The sequence below is a fragment of the Poecilia mexicana genome, unplaced genomic scaffold (assembly GCF_051168715.1).
Source record: "Poecilia mexicana isolate PSO_F unplaced genomic scaffold, ASM5116871v1 scaffold_11, whole genome shotgun sequence".
Lineage (NCBI taxonomy): Eukaryota > Metazoa > Chordata > Actinopteri > Cyprinodontiformes > Poeciliidae > Poecilia > Poecilia mexicana.
The window spans coordinates 17,088,834-17,115,455 of NW_028263380.1; the positions used below are offsets into that span (position 1 = coordinate 17,088,834).

At 36.8% G+C, this 26,622-nt stretch overlaps 1 protein-coding gene across 1 annotated transcript; it reads left to right on the forward strand.

Moving 5' to 3' along the window:
* Positions 1 to 7,087: 7,087 nt before the first annotated feature.
* Positions 7,088 to 26,226, forward strand: LOC106919961 (phosphatidylinositol 4-phosphate 5-kinase type-1 alpha-like). Its single transcript, XM_014990657.2, has 16 exons — positions 7,088 to 7,228; positions 7,579 to 7,673; positions 9,756 to 9,790; positions 9,992 to 10,078; positions 11,654 to 11,784; positions 11,899 to 12,016; positions 12,245 to 12,397; positions 15,470 to 15,769; positions 15,851 to 16,041; positions 17,085 to 17,168; positions 18,496 to 18,544; positions 18,624 to 18,708; positions 18,808 to 18,963; positions 19,102 to 19,303; positions 24,380 to 24,464; positions 24,545 to 26,226. The coding sequence occupies exons 2-16, from the start codon at positions 7,625 to 7,627 to the stop codon at positions 24,611 to 24,613; spliced, it is 1,794 nt and encodes a 597-aa protein (XP_014846143.1). The 5' UTR covers positions 7,088 to 7,228; positions 7,579 to 7,624; the 3' UTR covers positions 24,614 to 26,226.
* The last annotated feature ends 396 nt before the right edge of the window (positions 26,227 to 26,622 follow it).

A 26,622-nucleotide genomic window follows, 5' to 3' on the forward strand; every position in this document is an offset into this window, starting at 1 on the left:
ACTTCAAAATGATGATGAACCTAGACAAGAACAAGTATTTAAAACATTTTTTCCACGTAATCAGATGAACGTTAAACATAACGTACCCGCATAACATAACCTCTATGTTATGCGAGTAGTGATGTCACATGGTGAACCATGCAGGTTGCTGCCGCCTCTCGCCCAATGACCGCTGGAGAAAGACACCAGCTCCCCTGCAAGATGTTCACTGAACTGACTTAAAATGACGTTCTTTGACAAGAGCCACAAACTTAACTGTTCAGAGCAAAATACACCCTACGAGAGCCAAGTAGAAGGATCATCACACAGTAAGAACGTGGAATGAAAATAAATCAGTATTCTTGATCTTTATTGGAAGAAGTGGATGAAAGTCAGCAGCAAAAAGAAAGGAAAAAAATCCAGTTCACCAGCCATGTAGCAATATGGAATATTATCATGATAGGGGTTTGTTTAGCTCCATTAATGGAGCTTAACAATTAGATGAGCGTTAAACACTAATTTCGCGCTTCCTTTAGTCTTAAAGGAAGCAAATTTTGCTTCTTTAAGACTACATCTTCTCCAGAGATGTCTTTAAAAGCGTTTTCACTGTAGAAAAAATATTCCAAAGGAACCGTGAAGGAACTAGAAGCTGCTGAACTGGCTCAGCCTGCTGTCCGAGCAAAGGAGAGAACAGGTGTTTTTAGAAAGCGCTGAGGAATTAAAAGACATGTGATCTGGAGGCAAGATAAGAGCAACTGAGGACATCTAGAGAAAACACTTTGGAACAACAAGAGACGCCACAACTCCAAGAGCAAAATGCAAAAAATGAGATTTTAGAAGCATAGCAAAGGAAACTAAATGTAATCAAAAGGAAATTAACCATACTGCAAAACATAAATGTGGATGAGTTACTTTGCAAAAATATGACTGAATAAAACAAAATGAAGGCACAGTAGAACTGTTAAAAACAGTAGTTTCCTTCCAAGGAGCCATGATTTTTAGCAATGTTATAAAGTTTCACAATTCTCCAGAAAGGGTTTTTCTTGAATAAAATGCCTTTTTTTAAAGGATAGAAAAATTTACATTTAAAGTAAATTATAAGCTATTCTAGCCAGTGGTGAAAAATACATGCTTATTGTTGTGATCTGTGTTTTCTGTGTATTTATTTTGAGGTTTTTCTGTGTTTATTAGCCTGTTCCCCTGTGAGTCTCTGTCTTCCCTGTTGATTTTTCCCAGCTGTGTCTCGTTTCTTTGATCCCAGTGTATTTAGTCCCACCTGTTGTCTTTGTCTCTTGCCGGATCCTCGTCGTGTGCCAGTCAGTTTCCCTGTGCCGCCTCTGTTGGACTTTCATTAAATCATTCATCACTTTATCCTGGGTCTGCCTGCATCCTTCCTCACCATTCAACCACCATAGGTCATGACACATATGAGTTAAAAAAAAAAACAACAAACACAGGAGCTTAAATCCCCAAGAATTTCTGACAGCTTGGTCAAACAAATATCCATTCATTATCTTTTTGTATCAGACAATTGTGTCGCTCACACTGATTGAATGAAAGACTTGCAAAAAAATGCATCCAATATGAATGTAGCATGTCATTAAGATTCTGGGATTGATTCCCCTTATATACATTTTGGTAAAAAAAAAAGTGTAGCCTTTTCACAAACTTGTAATAAGAAATGTTTTCTTAGAAAAATCAGAATCTTTTGGGTCAGTCAAGAACATGAATGTGTCATTGAAGAACATATTCTGCTTTTTCAATCTGATTATGTGTAACAGCCAACATTTAAACATCACTGTGCCAATTACTTGTTCTTAAGTCTTATGATAATTTTTTTTTTCACTCTGAACAATAAGCATCATGTAATATCTTATATGAGCTGTTAGGTGTCATCCGTGTTTCTGTCTTCATCTGGAAAAGTAGAAGTAAAGTTTTAGACAACAGTAGCTTGGATAAATCGACACTCCCCTCAGGTCAGTGAAAAAACGTATTATGACTGAGACTGCACTTGAATAAACGCAGTTTTTTTTCCGCCCACAGAGTTTGTGATAACAAGGAACCACATTATTAGCATTTTTGGAGTGCGACACCATGAAGCTCTCACTCACTCACCCAGTTTCTGCAGACGGTGGAAAGGAGTTTAAAGCATCTTTAGCGCGATGGGAAAAATTTCACTTGATTTTAATGATAGAGCCAATTGGTGTCCACTTTCCTAAGTTCGTAAAGTTTAATATTGAATTAAAAATTGTGATGCCTTATTCATGCTTAAAATATTTGCATTAGAAGTGTCAAGTTGAGCTTTTCCCCATCGTTGAGGCTTACATTGAAAAAGAGGAGTAAAGTTGACTGATTTGCGCTACGCTTCACATGATCACTGTGTTCCTGAACTGGCAGCTTTGACCAGTTTAAGGTCATTCCAGTTAAACAGAAATAACATGTTTTCTCTCTTTTTCCCAGAGGGATTGTTCTGCTCTCCTTGAAGAGTTGACGGACTGTTCATGAACTGGTTTTAGGTAGACAATTTCTTAGTCTCTGTTTAAAATGTATATTTTTGCAAACAAAGCCAGCTTTGATAGCGTTAAAGTCTGCAGTGCACGACATTTTTATAATACTGAAGAATCTTGGTCTTTCAAGATATCTACAGTGAAAAGTTGCTCTTGATGTCGTAAAAAAAATCGGTTATCTATTATTAGTGAGAGGAATTGGATCACTGAGCTGGAAAATCATTGCGTTATTGCTTTGTGGTCTCCAGTCTTGTAACTGAATAGAAAAGTTTTTAGACTCACATTTCTTGCAGCAGAAAAAAAATCAAAGATAGGAAGATCATTGTTGGGAATCCACTTGATTTATGATGTAGGAAAATGACCTTTGCAGACAGTGCATGCATGACCAGTCAGGATGTTTTCGATTTTGAACTAGACATAATCGAAGTTTCCAGATTTCTTGACAAACAGGAAAATATTCCTTAAATTCAGTGCTGAACTTAGTGTTGCCAATCCCATCTACACCCCATTTGTGCACAACCATATTTTTACACTGTATGCTAGCTGCTAAAATGCTAACTAGCTTGAGCATTCATGACACCCTGTGCTAACTGCAGTGTATCAGAAAGAAAGGGGGAGGGGGACTGAGCAGCGCAGGGCAAATTGATTGCCTCCTGGCTCTGATTGGTTGTTGCTAGTTAGTACTGGCAGAAGGAAAAGAAGCTTGTTTTTTTTCACAGATTATCTGTCTCATACCAAACTGTCACAAGATAATGACAGTTTCAACAACTATGTAAAAAATATATTTTATTAAAGTTACATACTGCAACTTTAAGCTGCTGTTGCAAAGTTACTTTGTCACCGACCGTGCTGCTGTCAGTATTTGCCAAAAAACTTTTTGCATGTGGCTAAGTTAGAAAATGTTATATTTCTCAGTGGAAAAACTAATGTATATTTACAGTTCATTCAATGTGCCATTTGCAAAAAGGCAAATTATTTTAGTCAATGCTGGGGGTGATTTATGGGCATTTTGACAGACTGTGAGTGTGGGAGCAGTTGTATTTTTCCAGGATTTTCCCTCTGTTATCTTTATAACCCATCAATTTAAAGCCAGACTAAGGTGAGGTTTCTGTGCAACTGATAAGACTCCAGTATGATAAGGAACACAGCTGAAAACAAAACCTGCCAGGTACAGTACCTCTTGCTTGTTAGCTCCACGGCTACGTGCAGATGTGTGTTCATGTTAAAGATTTTAAAGCGCCAAATAACAAAAAAGTTCTCTGCATTCAGAGACATCATGTTAGGTACAAAAAAAATTCAGTGCAGAACCTTTGTTCAACTTTTAGTTTAAATAATAGGGTGTTCTAGTTGTTTTGCTCTTTTGGGTTTCTCTACTTTATCAGATTAGTGTGGTTCATGTCTATGCAGTATGTCATTGGTTGATGTGGTTTGGTACTCTGTTTTATGGTCCGCGTATTCCAGAGAGTGTTTCCTCTGTCTGTTGGACATTCACTTACCAAACGTACAAAGCACAAGCATGCATTGTGCTTGTCGCGAGCAGTAACATTTTTCTGTCCTCCAATCAGTGAACTGTGTTGTGTGACCCCAGTTGCTCTACTCTATGGACCTACAACTGAAGGTGGCCTGGGAATGGTATGGTTTGGGTTTTTCTATGAGTCACTTTCACAAAGGAAACAGACAAAATAGCATACTGAACTATGCTATTTTGTCGGTGTGCTCATTTTTACTGAGCACACCGCTCAGTAAACATGAGGCATAAGTGACTTTAAATGTGGCATGGATGTTGGTGCCAAACAGACTGGTCTGAACAGCATAAAATCTTTTGATCTACTAGGGTTTTCTAGCACAAACATCTTTAGGTAGCCAGAAAATGGTCAGAAAAAGAGAAAATACCCAGTGAGCAATGGTTGTTTGGATGAAAATTACTTGCTGGTGTCAGAAGAGATTGAGCAAAATAGTTCCAGATGAGAGAAATTGTAGCTCAAATAATCACTCAATATCTGCATCTACAAAGGCATAAAACATAAAACGTCAAAGCCGATGGGTAACAGCTGTAGAAGACCATAGTGTCTGGCAATCATCTTAGCTAAGAAAAGGAAAATTAGCTTACACTATTAAAACAGCTCAACAAAATAGACAAACTGGTCTGATGAGTTACAATTTCAGCTTAGCTTAAACAGCATTAAAGCATGGATCCATTCTCTCTTATCACCATAATTTACCCATCCTCTGATGGCTGCTTCTTACAAAACAAAACACTATGCTAATAAAGTTTAAATAATCTCAAACTGGGTTCTTGAACATGAGAATGAGCTCACTGCAGTCCAGTGACCTCAAGCCAATTTACCAATAGGGTAACACTTTATTTGATGGGGTGAGCATAAGACTGGCATGACACTGTCATGAAGTCCATTAAAAGTGCCAACTTTGCATGATCTTGTAAATAATGACACTTTAATGCAAAGCTGGCACTTTTACTGGACTATCAATGCAGCTTTTAAAGCAATTTTGCGTTAAAAGTGCCATTATTTACCGAATGACACTTCTTGATAAAGACTCCTTCATGTTCATGACAGGTGTTATGTCACTCTTATGCACACCCCATCAAATAAAGTGTTACCTAAAAAATGTGTACCTAAAATGTGTACCTAAAAAGTGACCAGTGTGTCTGCATTATGTTGTCTTCTTAGTGTTTTTCATACCAGCAGGCTTTTTTCTACCCTCAGCTGGAGACTTTTCAGACTGTCCTTGAAAATATCAGTGCTGTGAATACAAAGGTGAAGCTCGATGGAGCTGTTTCGACAGTGGCTTGCCGAACCAAAACTACAGCTGTGTGGAGGATTACGTTGCTGCCAACATGTCCCCAGAGCCAGGGTTCACCTTCAACCAGAGTGCATGTTAAATATGAGACAGATAATATAATCATTCTCATCAATAGAGAGCAAAGGAAAGCCCAATAAAGCAAATTACTATCTTTACTGCTTATCCATATCTTCTATCTCGCCTAGGCAGTCAGAATAAGACTGTAGATGGTGGTCTGACTGAGTTACTTTTTCTATTCTGATATATTAAACTTTTCAAGAAATATTGAATACCACATTTCAAAATATGCAGTTTAGTTTGCATGCTTATTGTTACCACTTTTACAAAACTGTTCTTTCATTAATTTCACACTCCTATATTTATTAAATGCACTCTGAAAATTCTGACATGGATTTTGTTTCAACTGGAGCTTCTGTAAAACCAGTGACAGACTGCAGGCTGGTCTTTGAGTGTTAAAGAAATGTAATACATCTGCAAGAAAGTGTAAAAGGTCTGCCTAATCTGAAACAGAAATGTGCTACACACATAACAAATAAACTTTTTTTTTTACTTTGACTGTTTTATTAGGCATAGAAGAGAACCAGAGAAACTCAAACCACTTTAACCAATGTATAGGAAGCAACTACACTTCCTGTTTCATGCATTTTCAATATAAAAGCATAAACAAGCCGCTACTTGTGAAACTTTTCTTAATTCAACATATTTCTCTAATTACTACTGCTTTCAGTACTTTATTTTACCTTTGTTTTTCAACATATCTTATATGTAAAATAATGCTAAATTTGATTCAAAATACTTCATTAATTCCAGAGGGAAATTAAATGCTGTTTAATTCTTAGTGGCTCAAAGTAACAACAGAAGTTTATTAAAATACTATAATTGGGCTAGTTCTTGGGCACAATCTGCATAAAAATACTTGCGTGTGGCAAGTGGTCGAGAACATAGAGAATGAATAACAATGAGATCAGTTTTTCTGGTTCCAAAATCATAGTAGAAGGACAAAGACTATTGATCTCAACATTTTCTTTCATTTTTTGGTGAAAGCTAAAAATCAATGAGATTGTTTAGAACTTTGAAAGAGATCATGAGTTCACCAATGACGCTACAAAAAAGAGATTGATTTTTCATTCAGTTCGACCAGTTCAGCTAAAATCTGAATTTATTTATGCTTCTAAATGTAAAATTCAAACAGAGTCCAAGCAAAGTTCTGAAGAAAGTCATTGTCAATGGTCCATAATTACTTTAGCTTCACTTTCTTACATTGTTTCCATAATGCCAACTCTAGTCCAAACATGTAAGTAGGAGCCCATTTCAAGTGCAGTGCAAACTGAAGACAGAAATGTCAACATCTAGATCTGCTGAAACTTGCTTGCCTGACGTCATGTTTGCTGATGCCAGCTGTTTAGCTCATATCTTCTTACTTGTTATGATGTAATTTGCCCAGAGTAAGTGTTTGTTTTTTCCTTGAATGTGCTTCTAAAATAAATAATGTTCTTTATAAATAAATTATTTTGTGAAATCCTGCATTTGCAAATTCATGTTTTTATTTTACTGTTTACATTACTATTGTACATAATGCCAAAATACACCACACTGAGAAGTGTAATTGACCTTCAATAACTATATTTCACAATCTAACAACTATTATTGTTCATGAGCAATGATATAAAAAACACTTTCAGCTAATTTTACATCTAGTTACTGAAGAACTTGGCAAGACTGTAAAGGATGAATGGGTCTTTTATTGTGAAAGTACCAGGAATTACCGGAAGCGCGGTGTGCGCTCGATTTGAGCCACTCACAGAAACTGCCGCATCCGCATTGCTTCCTTGTTTACGTGTTTTGTGGGAATCCTAACTTTTAGAGGACGGTTTATTCTTTTTGTGGAAGGCCGTAGAACTCCGTCACCAGATTCTAGGGTAAGTTGGCCATTAAGGACTTTACTTCTTTTTGTTATTCATAGCTTTAGCGCTGTTGGTTAAAGTGGTGTTAGCGGTTAGCCTCGTCTGTAGACGTCGCCACCCAGTGATCCAGTTAGCACTCAAGGTAACCTACAATATGTTCTGCTTTTATTGTTCACGCTCTATTTTTTATTTTTGGCACTTGCAGGCACAATTTAAACGAAAATTCAATGTTATTGTAGTTACAGAAAGTTTTGCCCATCCTATGTTAAGATTCCACATACCCAGAGTTAGTCACCGTAGCTGGTAATTAGTCAAGCTTCAACAGGAGTATCTTGTTATTGATGAGGTTCTGCTTGTCTGCCCAGATCCAGACCCGAGTTTCATTTGAACCCAGTCTGGTTTCCTGTCTGAATGGCCACAGCATCCGAGGAGCCTCCAGGTCTTCAGGGCCACTCTTCCAGTAAGTTCAGGGCTGATTTTTTTCATATATATTTTTATTTATGTTGTGTAATTTAAGCCAAAAGTTACAAATCCATGATTTGATTATACGTAACTCTGCTTAAAGTTTGTCTAGAGTAAATATTTTCATCATCTGAAAAGTCAGTGCACCCTCCCCCTTATCTTACTCTCTTTGGCTGAAATAACTTAAGAGACATGCTTCTTTTAGCTATCAACATGTCTGACCTCAGTCTGAATCTTAGGAAGGATTGTCCCACTCCTTCCTTTCAGATATCAGGTATTCCAGGGGTTTCTTGCATATACAGCCTATTTCAAGTATCTCAGAGCATCTCAAGAACAAAAAATTGGTCTCTGATTCTGCCTATGTCTCCCCATTTTTTTATTTTTCTGCAGCAAAGCATTTCCACATTCTGACTTGTCCAGCTCTGTGCCTCAGAGCTGGGGTATAGTTCTTTTCCTGGAATGCTGCATTGTGTTTACACCAAACATCCTCTGTTCTGGTGTAGAAATATCTAGTTTTAGACTCATCTGTTTCAAAGAGTAGCCCTGGCCTATGTTAAAAAGATCTCCGTCAAATCTTTGGTCTGGTTTTTTAATATTTGAGGTTTGATCTTTTATTGTGTGCTGTTAGTAAGAAACTGCAACACTTAATGCAACTGCCTTTCCAGCCCAAAAAGACTGCATTGAGTTTTAGATAATTGTTATCATCACTTCTACCGTTTGCAAATTACATAAACACAATATCAGGATTAACTTTGAGTGAAAATGAAGTTATTTATTTTTTATTAAAATACATTTTCCAGTCTGATATATGTATAGTTGAACTTTAGAGGGAAAAATTAATTGTTTCTAAATAAAGTACTAAAATAACAAAAATGCCCTAGAGTTTGTTTTTAATTTATTTTTGATTGAAAATATTAAACTTTTTTTTTTATCTTTTAATTGCCAGTAAAAAAAAAAAAATCACAACACAAACACAAAGGGTTGATATTTTTCCCCCCAAACTAAATTGCAAATTGGAATTTTGTAGGATTAGTATTACCTAAGCCCAGAACTGTGAAAAAATTACCAACTTTAGTTATTTTGATCATCTATTTTTTATGTTAAGTGGTTTTTGAAATCTGTCAAAAAGTAAATATTTGGTAAATGGAAAGTTTCATTGTTTCCTGCAAGGGAAACAATGAAATAACAGGATATTTTGTAAGGGTTTCAACACAAAGCAATGAAAACAACTTAAAAACAGAAATCAAACTGAAATGTTATTATGTTAAAAAATAATTCTGAATTGGAGTCGATGATATAAAAATGCTGAAAGGAAACGCATGAATCTATGTAGGGAAATTAAACACTGGAGGAAAAAAAAGAAGAAAATCCCCCTGTAATCAAACAGCCTTCCCATTGTATCTACTGACCAATACTAAGTAAAACTTTATTTATATAGCACCTTTCAAGGTAAGAATCACAAAGTGCTTCAAAAAAACAAAATAACAGGTAGACAAAACAAAAGTAACAAAGGCAGATTTAAAAAGAGTCGCTGAGCCAGAAACTTGTCAGATCTAAATGGGTCACACCTAATCACATGGGAAACATGCTACTTCCGACTGTAGTCAGAGCTCAAAAAGCACAAAACACAACAAATAACTGCAGATTTCAGAACTAATAATAATCTAATTATCATTTACATTAAAAAAAACCATTTGAAAAGAGAACTACCTGTGCTGGAGACACCTGTCTGTGTTTCAGTTTCTAGAAAATATTTCTTTGTTCCTCATTGGCACAGTTTGAATTGGTTTTTTTAATACTGGTTTAATTCCTTCCACTGCACTCAAAGACCTGCCGGGTCAGTTTTGGAGGGCACTGTCTTCTCTCAAAGGTAATGAATGAGGTTGGTCTGCATGTTTGTGTTGGAGCCCAGCTGCAATGTCTGCTTTTTATTGTAAGGAATGACAGTTGAAGCTGTGTTGCACAAAATAATTACGTCCAGTGAAGAAACTGCCTTTGCTTGGTTACCTAACTGTCCCTTTCTGGTTTCTTTTTTTACGATTTTTACTTAACGCGCGTTTCTTCCCTCTTCTGCCTGCAGACTCGACTGGGAACCGAAAAAATGTTGCTTCAGAGGTGAGCCGCAACACATTAGCTGGAAACTCTCAGTTGGGACACACAGACACAAATCACCACGACAGTATGGAGTTTAGCAACATTTTGCTGACATCCCATCTTCTCCTTCCTGTTTGAAACATAAGAATGGTGCTTATTGCTTCAGACTCAAGACTTCTTTGCCCTGCCTGACTTTCTGCTGTCTTGTGTTTGGACTGACAGAGTCCGAGCATCGGCACGTCTCAGGCCCTGAAAAAAACCATCGGCCATCGGGGAGTTGATCCCACGGGGGAGACCGTCTACAAAAAGGTGCCTTTATAGATAGTAGCTCTTTATGAGCCAGCAGAACTTCATAGTGTCTGGACTTCCGCTAGAGTTTGTGACATATAATCTTATAATCCCTTGCAAAAGTATCCACCCCTTCAGACCAACAAAAAGTAGTACATAATTGTGAAGTAGAGGGATCATGATGCATCGTTTTCAAAAAGGTTTTACTGATGAAAATATTAAAAAGGGTCCATTTTTTCTTGCCACTTTTCAGGTTTGTGAGGAGGATAGCAGTTTGTAGATCCCTCCACATGAACGGTGGATCTCCAGTTCCTCCAATCTTATCTTAGCACGCTTGTTTTTAAATCATGTCCTATCTGACAGTTTAACAAGCAGACTTCATGTCTGAGTGCCAAAAGAGGCCAAACACTTTTACTCTCACAAATGGAGCAATGTGATATTTGCTCTGATGCTTCACTTGACATACATTTACAAAAATCTCTTACTTTTTTAGAACTTGCTCTGTGTTGCTCTGTGATTGTGTCAGTCGCAACGAACAAGAGAATAAAGAGAAAGTAGAACAGGTGGTGGAGAAAGTTAACCGGGAGACAGAAAGCTAAAAATAGAAGAGGAAGAAGGATGTAGAGAATACAGAGGATACATCCAAACACATTTGGAACCTGTTTCTACGCTGGCGGAAAGAGAGAAAGAAAAACGAGAAGCTAGATGACACAACAGTGACATATGCATATCCAACAACAGCAAATGCCACTGAAAACTGCATGGTGCTAATTAAAGGAAGCTGTATTTAGCCCAGCATAGTGTATCTGTAAATACACTATGCTGTATTTACACTGAACACCTGCGTGGCTGCTTCTAATTAATGCTATTAACGCCAGCCTTGTCAGTTCAGGTGCGTTGCCTTTGGCAGTATTGTGGTTTTGTCACACTCTTTAAATATTTGGTTATCTGAGGATTTCAACGCTTTAGATATTGTTTTATAACCCAGTTCTGCTTTAAACTACTTCCTGGTCTGTCTGCTGTGTTCACTTATGTTCTCTAACAAACCTGTGAGGCCTTCATAAATAAGATTAATAACTATTTACTAATATGGCGACTTCTGCAGCCACTTGGCTGCTGTGGATTTTATTGTAGGGGTATCCGAGTAAAGGAGGCTGAGTACAAATGCCTGTTACGCTTTTTAAAATCTAACTTGGTGATATTTTGAAAACCATCCTCCCACTTCACATTTATGCACTACTTAGTGTTTGCCTGTCAACATAAACTATCAAAAATACTGTTAAGTTTGTGGCCAGTACTATAACAGTGGAAAAGTTCAAGGAGTATCAATACTTTAACAGTGCTGGAGTTTTAAATTAAATATGTTTCTATCTTATCAAGTTTTATTTAAATGGGGCTTTTATTAGTAGTCATTATTGTTAAGCTGATTATTGTCACTGTAATAAAGTCGTTCCTGAGATTTGTTCTATCAATAGTATGATTTCAACATTTCACAATTTGAAATGTGTATAAATTTACACCTTACGTTCATAAACCATCGGTAACATCTAGTCTTTTATCGTACATTTAAACATGCAAGTATTTCCCTCTATCCAGACAACATCTTCCACTCTTAAAGCGGCCATACAGTTGGGCATCACACACACGGTGGGCAGCTTGAACCAGAAACCTGAGAGAGATGTGCTGCTGCAAGACTTTGAAGTCGTGGAAAGCATCTTCTTTCCCTGGTGAGTTTGGAGAATTATTTAGCAAGGAGTTTGTTGTCTCATGCAGATCGATTTCTTTTCATTTGTCGTCTGTGTTGAGAAAATTAATGTGCCGGTTTTGTAATTTTCTGGCAGCGAAGGCAGTAACCTGACACCGGGTCATCACTACGGAGACTTCAGGTTCAAAACATACGCTCCAATCGCCTTTCGTTACTTCAGAGAGATGTTTGGCATCCGGCCTGACGACTACATGGTACGTCTGTCCACATTATTCAGTATAACTGAATAATGAAAAGAATGAGGATAATGGGTAACCAGAGAGCAATGGAGTTTTGGCACGAGAGAGGCGGGGCTTTTTCCACCCATTAGTGTTACTAATTTTAGAGTTGGTGTTACTGTTTTTAGAGGTAATGTTACTATTTTTAGAGTTGATGTTCTTTTTCAGTTCTTATTTTCATACTTTACTCTGATTTATTTACAGTATTCTCTGTGTAACGAGCCTCTGATCGAGCTGTCGAGTTCCGGGGCCAGTGGATCTCTGTTCTACCTCTCGAGTGACGATGAATTCATTGTTAAGACAGTGCAGCACAAAGAGGCAGAGTTTCTCCAAAAACTGCTTCCGGGATACTTTATGGTAAGATCTGATTCAATGCACACTTTTCTCAAGCTGGGCCTCAGGGCAGACGGTCTTGCATGTGTTGAATTTTTTCCAGCTCATAAACACCTTATTTGCATCAGAAGGTGATTACCAGGGTTCTGCCAAATTGAGGCTGAAGTACTACATTCCTTTGAATCGGCTGAGTCATAAATACAGAGGATAGGATTGAGAAATACCGTAGTTTAAGACACAAGATGTGTTGCAGTATACTTATCCTTGTAGTGATAATTTCCTCCTGACATATTAACTATAACAGGAAACATGGCATGATTAAACAATTCTGTTGATTTTCCTTTCAGTTATCTGATAAGAACAAAGTCTATGCTTATATGGTTGGCTTCAAGGAACCACAATAATGTGTCATTGCAATATTTAGTGATAACACTGACTGACCATTTACCATTTAATACTGGCTTCACGTGATTTTTCTAATAATAAAATACCTATTGGACCAAATCAACACCTCTGCTGTAAACATGCCCATATTCTACAATTATTTTAATCTAAAGAGATTGACAAGAGAAAGAACTTTGTGTAGAAAAACTAAGTACACCCTACTTGCTTCCATGTAATTTAAGAGAGCAGTAATTAGCTGATTTGATAATCTTCATCTGTGTCTGCTTCTATGGTGGCAGGATTTTGGTCAGTTTGCTGTTTCTGGAGCAATTAGGTGTTTAACACAATGACAAGATGGAAAGACTACAGCAATGATCTTAGAGAAGTAACCAAGAGATTCTATACAAGTGGAAAAATTTTATATAGCTGACATTGTTGAAATATTTCAACATATTTCAATATGTTAAAATATGATTCAACATATTTCTGATTTTCTACAATCAAGGATGATTTAAAAATAATCTTAAAGCTTACAGTAAAGATTGTGTCCTGACACACAAAACAAAGGAGAGTATTTTTCTTTAGGTTGTACAATTGTTCAGATGGCCATCAAGAGAACTCAAGACTAACTTACAATTAGGGCTGAAACAATTAATTGGGTTATTTGTAATTAATCAGTTATTGAAATAATTGTCAACTAATGTAGTAATTGAAAAATTGTTAACTGGGGTATGCAGACTCAAAAATGACAACTGCTGAAAGAACAACATATTGAGGGCAACAATTAAGCCAAAATTGTACAAAAAACATTTGCAGTTAAGAATTTACCTTTGTCTGTGAATATGTTCTATGCAAAACTCCTTAATCTAAAGATTGTGGCAAAGGGTTAAATGAAATGAAATTTATTCGAACATGATACAAATATAAAAATAAAATAGTGCACAGTAACAAGGAGTGCATAAGAAAGAAGAGAAAATACAGATTTTTTTGTTTCAGTTAACATATCATGCTCAAAATGGGGTAGGAAGAAGTGAGAACTTATAAACTCCTACCCCCTAAACACTTGAAACTTTAGAGTCCTACTGTCATTAAAAAAATCAAAATCAAAGTGGCAGTCAGAAGTAACAGTTACTAATATTTACCTATACATTTTCCCATTTTATGCTGGTTTGTCTTTCTAAACCCTTACACCAAGTTATCTGCAATACACACCTTATTGCTTTCTGTCACCCATATGTGTATCTATTGAAAATTACCTCTTTGTACTTTCTTTTGAATTGTGTTAAACTATTGCTTTGTTTTAAATCTTCATGTAACTTGTTCCATAACTTTACACCTTTAATTGAAATACAGAAGCTTTTTCTTGTTGTTCTAAAATTGCGGATCTTGAAGTTTGAGTGACCCCTTAAGTTATACCCCCCTTCTCTTTCAGAAAACGTGCTCTGTATGTGCTCAGGTAACAACTTTTTAGATACTTTGAACATAAACTGAGCCATTTTAAATTCTACAAGCTCGTCAAATTTGAGAATTCTGGATTTTATGAAGAGCGGGTTTGTATGCTCATAATAACCGACATTATGGATGATTCTAATGGCTCGTTTCTGTAGGACGGTTACCGGATGTAAAGAGCTCTTGTAATTAACTCCCCACACTTCACAGCAATATGATAGATATGGTAAAATCAGAGAGTTATATAGAATATGAAGTGATTTAACATTCAATACATGTCTAGCTCTAGCCAATATGGATATACTTCTACTGAGTTTACTCTGTAAATGTTTAATATGAGGTTTCCAACTGATTTTGTCATCTATTATTAGACCGAGGAACTTATTAGCAAAAACCCTTTGTAGAGTTACGTCCTCTATTTGAACTTGGATTTCAGTATTTTTATAACAGTTCCCAAAGACCATGATTTTCGTCTTGTCCAAATTTAGGGATAATTTGTTATGGTCAAACCATATCTTTAACTTACTAATCTCTGAAGTGACTGTTGAGAGAAGATGCTCTAAATTGTCGCCAGAGGCTAGAATATTTGTGTCATCAGCGAATAAGATAAATTTTAATACATTGGACACTTTACTGATATCATTTATATAAAGATTAAATAAAATTGGTCCCAATACTGATCCTTGTGGTACTCCACAGACAGTCTCCTGCCAATCAGATTCCACATCTCCCAATTTCACAAATTGTTTCCGGCTCTTTAAATAACTCCTCATCCAGTCAGAAACTACTCCCCTAATTCCATAGCTTTTTTTTTCTGTACAAACAAACAAAAAAAAACAACAACAATTAAACACCTTTTGCTATCCGTTTATTAATCGGTAATACAAAAATATAGATCAGCCATACATTATTGATGCTAAGTCAAGCACTGGTGGTTGTTACAAGTGTTCTTGTAACAACCTTGCAGATTCATCCTTTGCTATAAATGATCAGGCGTATATGAAAGGAATGCCTATGTTATTGCATCTTTGCAATAAAATGTATATTTTCTCATTTTTAAAAAAATGATTTGAATTATTTTCATTTTTTAATGTATTTCTAATGTTGTATAAAAATGGTTTAATGAAAAACCTTCAGTACGTGCCAATGTTTTATTTATCTGATTAATCAACAGAATAACCAATAGATTAATAACTAAATAATTATGTATATTTGGAAGTAAAATTTTAATTGCCTTCTTCTGTGATTTCTTTTCTTCTGTAGAACTTGAACCAGAACAAGCGGACCTTATTACCAAAGTTTTATGGGCTGTACTGCGTCCAAGCAGCCGGTAAAAACATCCGCATTGTCGTCATGAACAATCTGCTGCCCAGTTCGGTACGGATGCACGTCAAATTTGATCTGAAAGGCTCCACTCATAAGCGACGAGCCAATCCCAAAGAGAGGGAAAAGGCTGTTCCCACATTCAAGGACCTGGATTTCATGCAGGACATGAGTGATGGTTTATTCCTGGAGCCAGACACGTACAATGCTGTTTGTAAAACTATTCAGAGAGACTGTCTGGTAAGAATAAATACATAGTTTACTATTAGTTTAATGTGGGTATTTTTTTTTTATGACTTAGTTTGTCCGACTTGGTTTCAGCTGTTGCAAAGTTTCAAGATAATGGACTACAGTCTGCTAGTGGGAATTCATAATTTAGATCAGGCCTGTCGAGAGCAAAATACAGAAGCAGCAGCAGAAGGAGCCGTGAGGCCGCAAGTCCAGAAGTCCCTGTACAGCACAGCTATTGAGGCCATCCAGACTGAAACGGGACGAGTGGAGCCAGTGGACCAGTGAGTGAAAATGAGAAGGTCTTGAGTTCTGGTCAGAAGGTTACATCCACTTATGGACATGAATGTGGTATTAATTTGGGGCTTTAAAATGCTTTATTTCAACTTTTTCCAGGTTTCAATTATTGTAAACCACATAATTTAATATTAAAAACAATAATTTCAAGCAAACGTATACATTTAATATAGATTTCATCTAATCCACATGTCACAAATTACATATTCTGCTAAATTCACACATCCTCAATGGTAGTTACAAAACACTTGAGTTCATTTAAATGGCATGGTTTCTCAGCACGAATCTAGCTATTAAATCTATAAGGGTGGGCGATATGGACCTGCAACTTTATGACAATATTTTGTGGTACTAGTGTACCATTGTAAACTATTTCTTTAGGTTATTATATAGCTGTGGCACAGCAATCATAGGCCCACAAACCCATTAATTGGAATTTATTGTGGCAATGATAAATTAAAATTCTTATGTGAAGAAATATTTCACAATAACTGATACGATAAATGCTCACTCCTATTCCAAAAGTTCACTATTACCATGCTTTAACCATTCCAAGACTATTTTTGATATGTGTTTAGGTTCATCGTCCTGTTAGAATACCTAACTATGTCTATGTGACCTTATAAGGAATTAAAACTGGTTTATGTTGTTCAGAAAACCTTAGAACCACCAAGGTGCAAATTGGAAACGTCTGCAGTTAAGCTAGTTTCATGTCTCCATAAAATGACAGAAGGTCCAGACAAAGATCACACATTCATCCAACAAGAGTAATGCCAGAAGCTTGCAGATGACTACAAAAAACTGTTTAGTTTCTCTTCACTTTGTAAGGTGACATTTAATCAGATGTTAGAGAAAATGTATGTACATATTTGAGCTTTTATGTATGTTTTTTTTTTTTTTACCCTTGTCTGGTATAGTCATTTCATGCTGAAAAACCAATTCAAATGCTCCATTGAAAGCATTGAAGAAGGTACAGTACGTAAACTTGATTGAGAATAAAATGGCCCACTAATTGTGTTTAATTTTTCAGGACCGGAGGGATCCCTGCACGAAACTCGAAGGGCGAGAGGCTGCTGGTGTACATTGGTATTATTGACATTCTACAGTCCTATAGGTGAGTGTGCATGTTTGTGCCTTTGTTTAGTAAATGAAAACCAAAACACAGCCTTCATGGAAAAAGCAGTACATACACAGATCAGATCAACAAAACGCTCCTAGATCATTTGTTTTTTAGCAGCAAGACTCGAAGCTCACACACACTACTATTACAAGTTTACAGAAACTTAAAACTTTGGATTGGGCTTAACAAACAAAAAAACTTTTGTGCAGACTCTGTGAACAGCTTAAGTGAAACAGAAACCTATGTGTTGTGTTAAACTGGGTTCACTTAGCATGAATGAAGCTGTGCACGGAAGCTCTCAGACATCCCTGAGCTTCATTTAGTAAATAAAAGGTTTTGTTTGGTTCTGTTCATTTCACCCTGTCGCCAATTATTTTCACAATTTTGACCGTTCTCTCTTGTCATACTCAATTTTTTTGAGTACCAAGGAGAGCTAATACTTAAGGGCATTAATATGAAATGCAAAGTTCATGGTGCAAAGTTCATGGTGAGTTGGGTGAAAGGGCAGTGTGTTGGTATGAAATTGAAAATCTATGAAACTGATCTGATTGATTTTTGCTGTATATTTTGTGTGAATTGTTTTAGTTGAATCTACATGATTCTAGAATTGTGCTGCTCATGGTGGCAGCATGTTGGTGTAGCTCTGATTTGTTATTTTCGTAAACTTAGTTTATAATTCTTTGGTTGAGGCTTTGGATGTTTGGACAATTGTTCCCTCTGGTTCTGGACGCTGTGCAGCTGGAATTACTTTTCCTCTCAGACTGCTGCTACGATGCATAACTATTGCCACAGTTTTACAACTAGGAGCACCTGATTAGCATCTCAAAAGCTCTGATAATACCTGAACTGTGACGCCAAAGCAAAGGAGTTCAAAAGGAGAATTCATGGATGACCATAATAGACAAGGATCATATCCTCAAATCCAGTATGTCTCTGCCAGGCTTTCTAACCAAACGCCCAGACAGCGATCAAATTGGCAAAAGCAAATGATGTGGATTAGCAGTGGTTGCCTACTGGTGGTGTCAATGTGGAACATTTTCTCTGCTGCCCAGATTTGAGACTGCCGTAGATGACCAGTCTCTTCAGTCAGAGACCTCTTCTTATTCATTGCAAGACTGACTGCTATTGAAGGTGCTTCCTGTTCATGGCATCACTGTCCACAATGACTGAAGATACACGGATGATATGAGTTTATAACATTTAATTTTCTTTTGACGTAAAGTGTTTTTAAATTGAACTGAATGTTGAATTGAATTAAATGTGTTTTGTCATGTCGCTTCAGTAACAGGCCTTGGATCTGTGTTTGTTTTGTTTTTTGCAGATTAGTAAAGAAACTAGAACATTCCTTTAAATCCTTGGTTCATGATGGGGTGAGTAGTTTCTAGTTCTTTGTTGGTTTGTTGTGGATGAAAACACAGGTTTGAACATAAACCTTTTCTCCCCACTCAGGACACTGTATCAGTACACAGGCCAAGTTTTTATGCGGAGAGATTTCAAAGGTTCATGAGCAATGTGGTTTTCAAGAAGGTGCCAGGTAAAAATTATGTTAAATCACTGTTAAAAAAAAAAAAAAAAAAACATCCCAATTTTACAACTTGAGCTCCTAATTTGCCCTTTACTATCTTGCATGTAGTAAAAGCCTCCCCAGCTAAGAAGCGTCGTGCTAACGGTCCTGCGAAGAAACCTGCTGGCTCTGGGCTCTATCTATTGACTCAAGCCAGCTTCCAGCAACCTTCACTCCAACAACAAGTCAGCACTGACACTAAGGAGGACACCGAGGGAGTCATCGGTAAGAGAAATAAGAGCGCAGCTGCTTCAGTTGTACTGTGGGAAACAAAGTTTTGCTGATAGCTGAAAACATGTGTTGGCATGTGAAGTGACGCTTTCATAATCCAGTAATACAAGTTTATCCTCTTCTCCCACCCAGGCATTCAGTCTGGTCGACCTGACCTCCTCCTGCAGAGCTTACCCCACAGCGGCAGTGCTGTCAACACTCCTACAACTCCAACTTTTCTATCTCTCACTCCCACAATACACACTCTGTCTCACTCTCAGGATACCTCAATGAGTGAAGGAGAAGGTGGAAGTGAAACACCCAGCAGACACCAGGACAGCAGCAGCCCCCAGAGGTTAGACGGAGCATTTCATCTCGGTTTAATTATAAAGAGCAAGTAATTCTCAACAAATGTCACGTCAGTGGACTTCACAAACTGGTCCAATTCAAATCCAGTTACACTAGCTCTGAAATGTACAAACGCACTGTAAAAATGGCAGGTATTTCTGATGTAATAAAATATACTTTAATTATTTTTTAAAGTTTTTCCATGTATAGTGTGATATATATTCTACACAATTCAAGAGAGACATAATTTAGAAATCTAAAAAATAAAAAGCTACATTATCCTGGTTGCGCAAATATAAATAAATAGCCTTTGATTATTTTTCAGCATTAAGTCTTGAGTTCACAACATCCATCATAATAGAGAATCTGATTGTGTTCAGAGAATTATCCTTTACTCCAGCTAGATTCTTGATGTATGAGGTTCAAGAAGTGTCAGTGAGTTGAATTCATGAATTCCATTTATTAATACCAAAATACAGCTGGTCCAGCCATGCAGGTTCTCATAGTAAGGTTTTTTGTTAATAAAATACCTAAATACCACACCTTTGATTGATGCCAGTTGAATCAACAAAAGTCCCTTAATTGTTTTCAGGGCTGAAAAACAGAAGGTCAGAATTTTAGTTGTTATGCTGAGTGTATAACTGGAGACTCTACCATCAGTTTCCAGGATGTTCACAAGCAGTGGAATACCAGATTCAGGAAATTACCAATCAGAGCCAGGAGAAAGGTTTTAGCGCTCTCAATCATGCTCATGTACATGCTACTCTATGTGCTAATGGCGGAGAAAGAACTTAGTTACAGGAAAACTGTTTATCTGCCATCATCGAAGCTGTAGCTTGGCAGAGAACAAACTGGTAGTGAGGGAATGACTGGTGCTAAGACCCGCCTCCTGGCTGTGATTGATTGTTCCTAGTTAGGAACTAGATTTTTTTTTTCTAATTTTTCCCCTCATACCATACTGTCACAACATAGTGACAGTATGGTATGCAACAGTGCAAAATTCACATTTTGCACTGTTGCAAAATTCACATTGCAACAATGTCTTAAATTTTAAGACATTTAACTGGTCTTAAAATTTCGATCAGGAGTGTATAATTTCTTTATCTCCTACACGTCTGCTTTGAGACTTTCAATTAACTCTTGATCTGGCCTTCTACTTTGTGCTTGTTTCCAGTGGCGTCAAGCAGGACATGATTCAGTGAGGAACGGATATTTTAAAGTTTTTCAAGAAAGTGTTAAGCATCACTACTGGTAATAAGAAAAGTTAGCTTCAACCCACAGCTAACATAAAGTCATTACATAAATATAATTAATGAACCAACCAATTGCTCCCTGTTTGACAAATAAAACCCTGGCTACATACTTCGTATGAGAGAAAGTTACATTCCAGCGCTAAAAGAATGCTGCTGCTTAGCAAACTACTTAGTCAGAAATGCACCATGAAGGTCCTGTTGTTTATAGAGTGAAGTGTGCATTCTTTTATCACGTATTATCTTTGGGTGGACTTTCTTATGGAGCATCTAATATTTTTCCCCACTTCACACATGGTTGCTTGCACACAGTGGAACAGGGGTGAGCTCATTCACGTGTGATTGTCATGAGTGGATAATAACAATAATAATAATTCACTCATAAAAATAACTTCACCAACCCTATAGACCTGTAGGAGTCAGGACAGAGGAGCACAGAGAGTGAGAGAGGAGGGATCTTTTCAGGAAAGGTGAGTCTAGCAAGTAAGGTTGGCCACCATCCAGCAGAGGTCGCCACTGGTCAACCTTAAGGGAGCCAGTTGATACAAGAATAAAGATGGCGGGCCATTCATATTCAGAGTCTGATGAGGAATGCAAAATGCACTTTATGCAGTTCTGGTTTGAAATTTAAACATTCAACAAGCTCCTTAAGGTTCAACTTAAAGTGACTATTAAACCGAGCTGCATGATGAAGCAGCATCAACTGCTCCGTCAAGCATCAGTAACTCAAAAATTACTATTGTACTATGAAGGTGAAGATGTGATACCAGAAAAGTAGAGGGTATTATGCAAAAAAATTGTAACATGATGGAAAAAACCATGACGCCAATAAGCATGGTTGAGTTTTGAGGGTTGTTGAGTTAATTACCTTAAAGGAGCAAAGTTTTAACATTCCTTCTAGAGCAACCACAGACTGTACTCCTGCATGAGAATCTCATACAGGAGTATTGAGTTTCACATATTTTATTATTTTCTTTTCTTTTCCTATTCTGCAACTTCAGATGTTCCTGTTTTGTTAGATTGTATAAATATGTCTAAGTTTAATGATGTAAGAAAACAATAACTGTCTGCATGTCCTACTAAAAGGCATGCAGTTATAAATCTAATGTCTTGAGTGAATCACACTTGCAAAACATTACTGAAAACAAAGGAGGTAATGGTGGCCATAAAAAATGTTTGCTTATAAAACAGAGGCTGGATGTTTCCCCACAGTTATGTTGACTATGTACAACTTCCTTGAGTAAGACATGTTTCTCTGAAGGCAAACATCCAAGTAAACCAAAAGTGCTTGTAAGCAACTGCTGTTCCGAAAATCCTTTAGTGCACGCTGTCAGCTGCAGTCCTGGCTGCATCAAACATTGGGTCAGAAAAGACTTCACAGTCTCACAGTCATGCCAATTGAAAAAGACTTGGCGTCTGAGTCACAACAGAGTAATAAACAAGTTTTCGACTCTTAAAAACAAACATTATTCTTTGACGCTTTCACCCCAACAAGTGACTGGCAATAGCAGCCATCTTATTTGAAAGTGTTGTGCTTCATGGTAACACAGTAGTGTTTGAATACAATTTAATGAATAAGTATTTGTAAAATACAGCAATGTAATTGTGTGTTTTTTTTTTTTTTTGTCAGTGCTGTAAACCTACATCTTGTGTTCTATATTTAAAATCCAATGGCTTCCTAAAACTTATACACAGAAGGCTACTACCTCTGTTAAATCTGTTGACAAAAAAGGAAATGAACTTCTCAGTTCTTACTAGCTGTTTGAGAAATTTTGTACTCACCTATTACATTTGCCTGCATCCTGTGGATATCCTGAGGATTAGAGCCCTTGTCCTTAAAACCTAGTGATGCTGGATCAAATCTAGGCTGAACTGCTCCCCTTCGTCGTCTTCCTCAGACCTGCAGAGCAGTTTTTCTTTTAATTCTATTACTCTGGACAGAAAGGCTTGAGCAGACTCCTTTGGGTTTGGGAGATGTCCATTAGTATGTACTGCAGGTCCAATGATGAGTCATCTTTGTAGTGACAAGGAGATCTCTGAGATGAAGGCCAGGGCTGACAGCTTTGATGACGGTTTCAATTATTTCATTCTCAGAATATCCCATCTCGAGTCCTGACTCAATCTGGTTATTGAGACTGGTGAGATAAAACTTGTCTTTAAGTCCTCCCTCCCCAATCTTACTCTATATATTAAAGTCTTTCTTTAATGTGACTTTAGTTACTCTTTAGGTACTCTGTAGGTTCCAGGAGGATTTGCCTTTGTCGCCAATTACTGCCATTGTGCTCACCTTTGCCCCCAAAGCTCCAATTTTCTTCTCCAGGATGCAATGTTCTTCTTGCACCTGCTGAAGTTGCTTGTGTTCTTGCTCAGGTTTTTCTATGGGAGCATTTTCTGACTTTTGAGATTCAGGTTCAACTGTTTCATGCCTCTTGAACCCGCCACCTTGAACCCGTTTCACTGCGCTTTAGATAATGGCACACTTTGACGAGTTCTGGCTTCTCTAAAGTTCATAGTGTTGTGATGATTTCATCCAGTACTTGCTCCATGTAGACTTGCCTGTCATGTCTAGGTTCGGCTCTCAGGTAGGATGCTTATTTTATCTCCTGGCAAGATTATGTTAAAACTTGTGACGTGACAGCAGATGCACAGATTAGTGTGCAATAAAGTGTCTTTATTCTGTGAAAACAGAAATCATCTTCTTGAGTAATGGCTTTGCTGTGATGCTGACTTAACTGTTCAGCTTATGCTTACATTGAGTTTCTAACGCGTTTATGCTATGCAGACTAAGGCTAGTTCACACAGCAGGTGTCGATACTGAAATTCGATTTTTTTTTTTTTGTTTTGCGTGGTTGTTCATACTACTGATTAAAGTAGTATGAGTAGATGAGACTTAATGGGGAAAATCAGACTTATGTCATAATTATAATTTTCAGCTATTGTTTATGTCAGCTTCTTCTGGTGCACAATTATGATGCATGACTGTTAATGACATAACAGCCCGGATAAAATACGACTACAGACGCTTTGAAAACAATCGGACATGTATCCGAATTTGGAAGTGGCACATATCGGATATTTTGGGGGGAAGAAAAGATCGGAATTGGGCCTGCCTGGAATCTGAATATAGGATTTGGACTTCATATGCCTGCTGTGTCAACGTAGCCTACTATTTTAGTAATTACACAGTTTGTACATTTTCTGTTACGTAGCACAAGATAAAACGTATAAAATGTTTAAATTTCGTGGTGCTTTCGTTCGTGCACAACAATAATAAAATGAATTCTGATTCTGGACCATCATACACAATCATGAACTTAGCTTAGTCATTTTTACTCACTGTGGACCAGTGCTCGGATAAATATATGATATTGTATACCTTGTAACTACCCTGTCACCTATAATCAAGGGGGAAGCAATCGTAAACCTGCCTAACTTTTTTAAGAAAGCTAACGGTTGATAACATTTAGAGCAACGGCAATTAACGGTTACACTAACGATAGTTAGCATTTCGGCTAGCAGCAGTTAACAGTCAACTGTAGTACACAGAAATATCTCAAAATAGAATCAATGCCAATAAAACACTGTCCTGAACTTACAGACACTTCTAATAATGGTACTTATCTATTACTTCTGCACTCAACCCACCTGTGAAAACAGAAATTGAGAAATCGGCTTCTTGAGTAAAGGCTTCGCTGTGATGCTGATTAGTTTGTACAGTTTACACTTACACTGAACTTCTTCTGCATAATTCTGGATAGTCAGTCGCGTCATTGTGCGCCATCTTCTGGTGGTAATTGGTACTGCACCAGAAATGACTTTGTCTTTGTTTTCAGATTTCAGTCTTCTGTTCAAGAACATATTACTGCAGAGGATCCAATCCCACTCAATGACATGACTTCCACTGAAAGAAAAGGCACTGTAAGTAAAATTTAAATTTTCTTTATGTCAGCTTATGCTTACCTTATGTCTTTTTAATCAAACCTTTTTTTTCCCCACAGGCATTAGATGTGGAACAGAAACCAGGATTCAATGAAAATAAAGTTGAAAGTGTTCATGAGCAACACTGAATTATTTACAAGCCCTCCATTCCCATCCCTCTCTTTGTCTTCCTTGAGGTACCAGGACTAAAATCCTTGTAGTGAATCACTGGGACCAAGCCGGACGTTTGTTTATTTTTTGTTTATGTTCCTGTTCGTTTGCACATTGATTTCTGAACATATGTGTTCTGACACTAGTAAATGTGGGAACATTAATGTGATGGTTAGTGAACACTATCTTTCTCTCCCAGGAGTACCTGTATTCAAATCTAGTCATAATATTTAATTCTTATCCTAATTTAAACCAGCATTCTGAGTGACTTCAGGATTTTTTCTATTATTCATTTATTTGTCTTCTTGGAGGCCATTCCTTATTTTGTATTTGCCAAATCACTCTTGCAAGTCCTAATACAAACGCTGGTATCTATCCTATTGTATATTGTATAGAAAAGATGGATGTATCCAAAGTGACATCAAGGATTGTTGCAATTTTCATATCTTTAGATGTGATCACATTTTGAAAATAACTGAAGAATATTATGTATTTAAGAGCTGTCTAATCAAAAAGTGTGAATTGAACTAAAGATGTCAATGACTTAAGTTTATTTTTAATAGTAACTTCTTTTTTTTTTTTTAATCTGGGACGTTTTACGCCTCCTAATGGCTAAGAAGTGGTATTGCAAGTAAAATCATTATTGGCTTTACTTTCAATACTCAATAACTGGACACATTTTCTATAAACAGTTTATAGACCTCACCTTAAGTGGCTGAAGTTGAATTATGATTTTTTTTTAAACAAATGATTTAGTTGCTTTAAAACAAATCAATACAGTGTATATGTGGAACACTTTTTTGAAGCAGATGTTTATGTTGAAAGGAATTACTGTTTTCATTAGTAATAAGATGCTGTTTTTTTCTCTTTTTTTCTTTTTAAGCCTTGCTTTAAATGTACATAATGCTGGGGAAAGTCAGGACTCTCAGCTTTTTATTTAACCAAATTTTCTAATGCATCTATATGACTTCAAACACTGTGAATCCTAACAACAACTTCTAATGTTAAGGTCAAAACTATATTTTACAAGAAGGTGATTGTTGTTTTTTTATACTTTGAGTAGATGTGATCAAATGTAATTGATGGATGGTGAAGAAAGCACCTCAACAAACACTGATCGGGGGTCTGTCTCATAAAAGACCTCTGATCTGAATCTTGCACTTTGTGTCTTGAGTTTGTTCAAACAGAGGTATTTTTACATAAAAGCCACTCATCAAAAAGCAGTTTCTCTTGAATCATGTGACTGGAACCAAAAAGTAGGAAATGACATTATTATAAGCTGGTACAATCATTTTGTTTTCTCATGGATGTGGTTGGTACGGTTTACACAACATTACTCTGACAGGTGTCAAGTGATGTGCATGAAAGTAAAAGCATTTTTACAGAGGTGCAGATGCCAATGTTTGAGATTTTCTCATTGATGTTCACCTGACCTTGGTGCAGGGTTGTCCATCCCTGTGAGACACATGCACAGACAGTCTTTCTTCATGATATTGGAAATAATGTTGTAGCTGTAAATGTCTGCAGTCTAATCAGATACTTACACTGTTCTTATATAAAGTCAGTTTTAATAAAAAAGAAAATACTGCCACAGGACTATTTTCTATTATTTTTCAAGTGTATTTCTGTTTATGAAATATAATTCAATGAGCCAAAATACTAAATCCATTCATCCACAATTTTCCACTTATCTGGGTTCGGGTTGTTGGGCAGCAGCTTAAGCAGAGGCCCTGAATTTTCTCTTTCCAGTCATTTGTGTCCTATCTAAATCACTTAGCACATATATTAGTGACACTGCAGTGTCTCTACTGTTAATTTAGGAAGTGGCTGAAATATGTCACTAAGAATAGGGACACTTTTTCAAGAAACATTATTACATGGTGTTTTTGAATTGGATGTAAAGTTATCAGATTTTGCCAAAGTATCATCAGGATAACCAATCAAAATTCTTATTTACCAAGATAAATAAACAGCTGACCTCAGAATC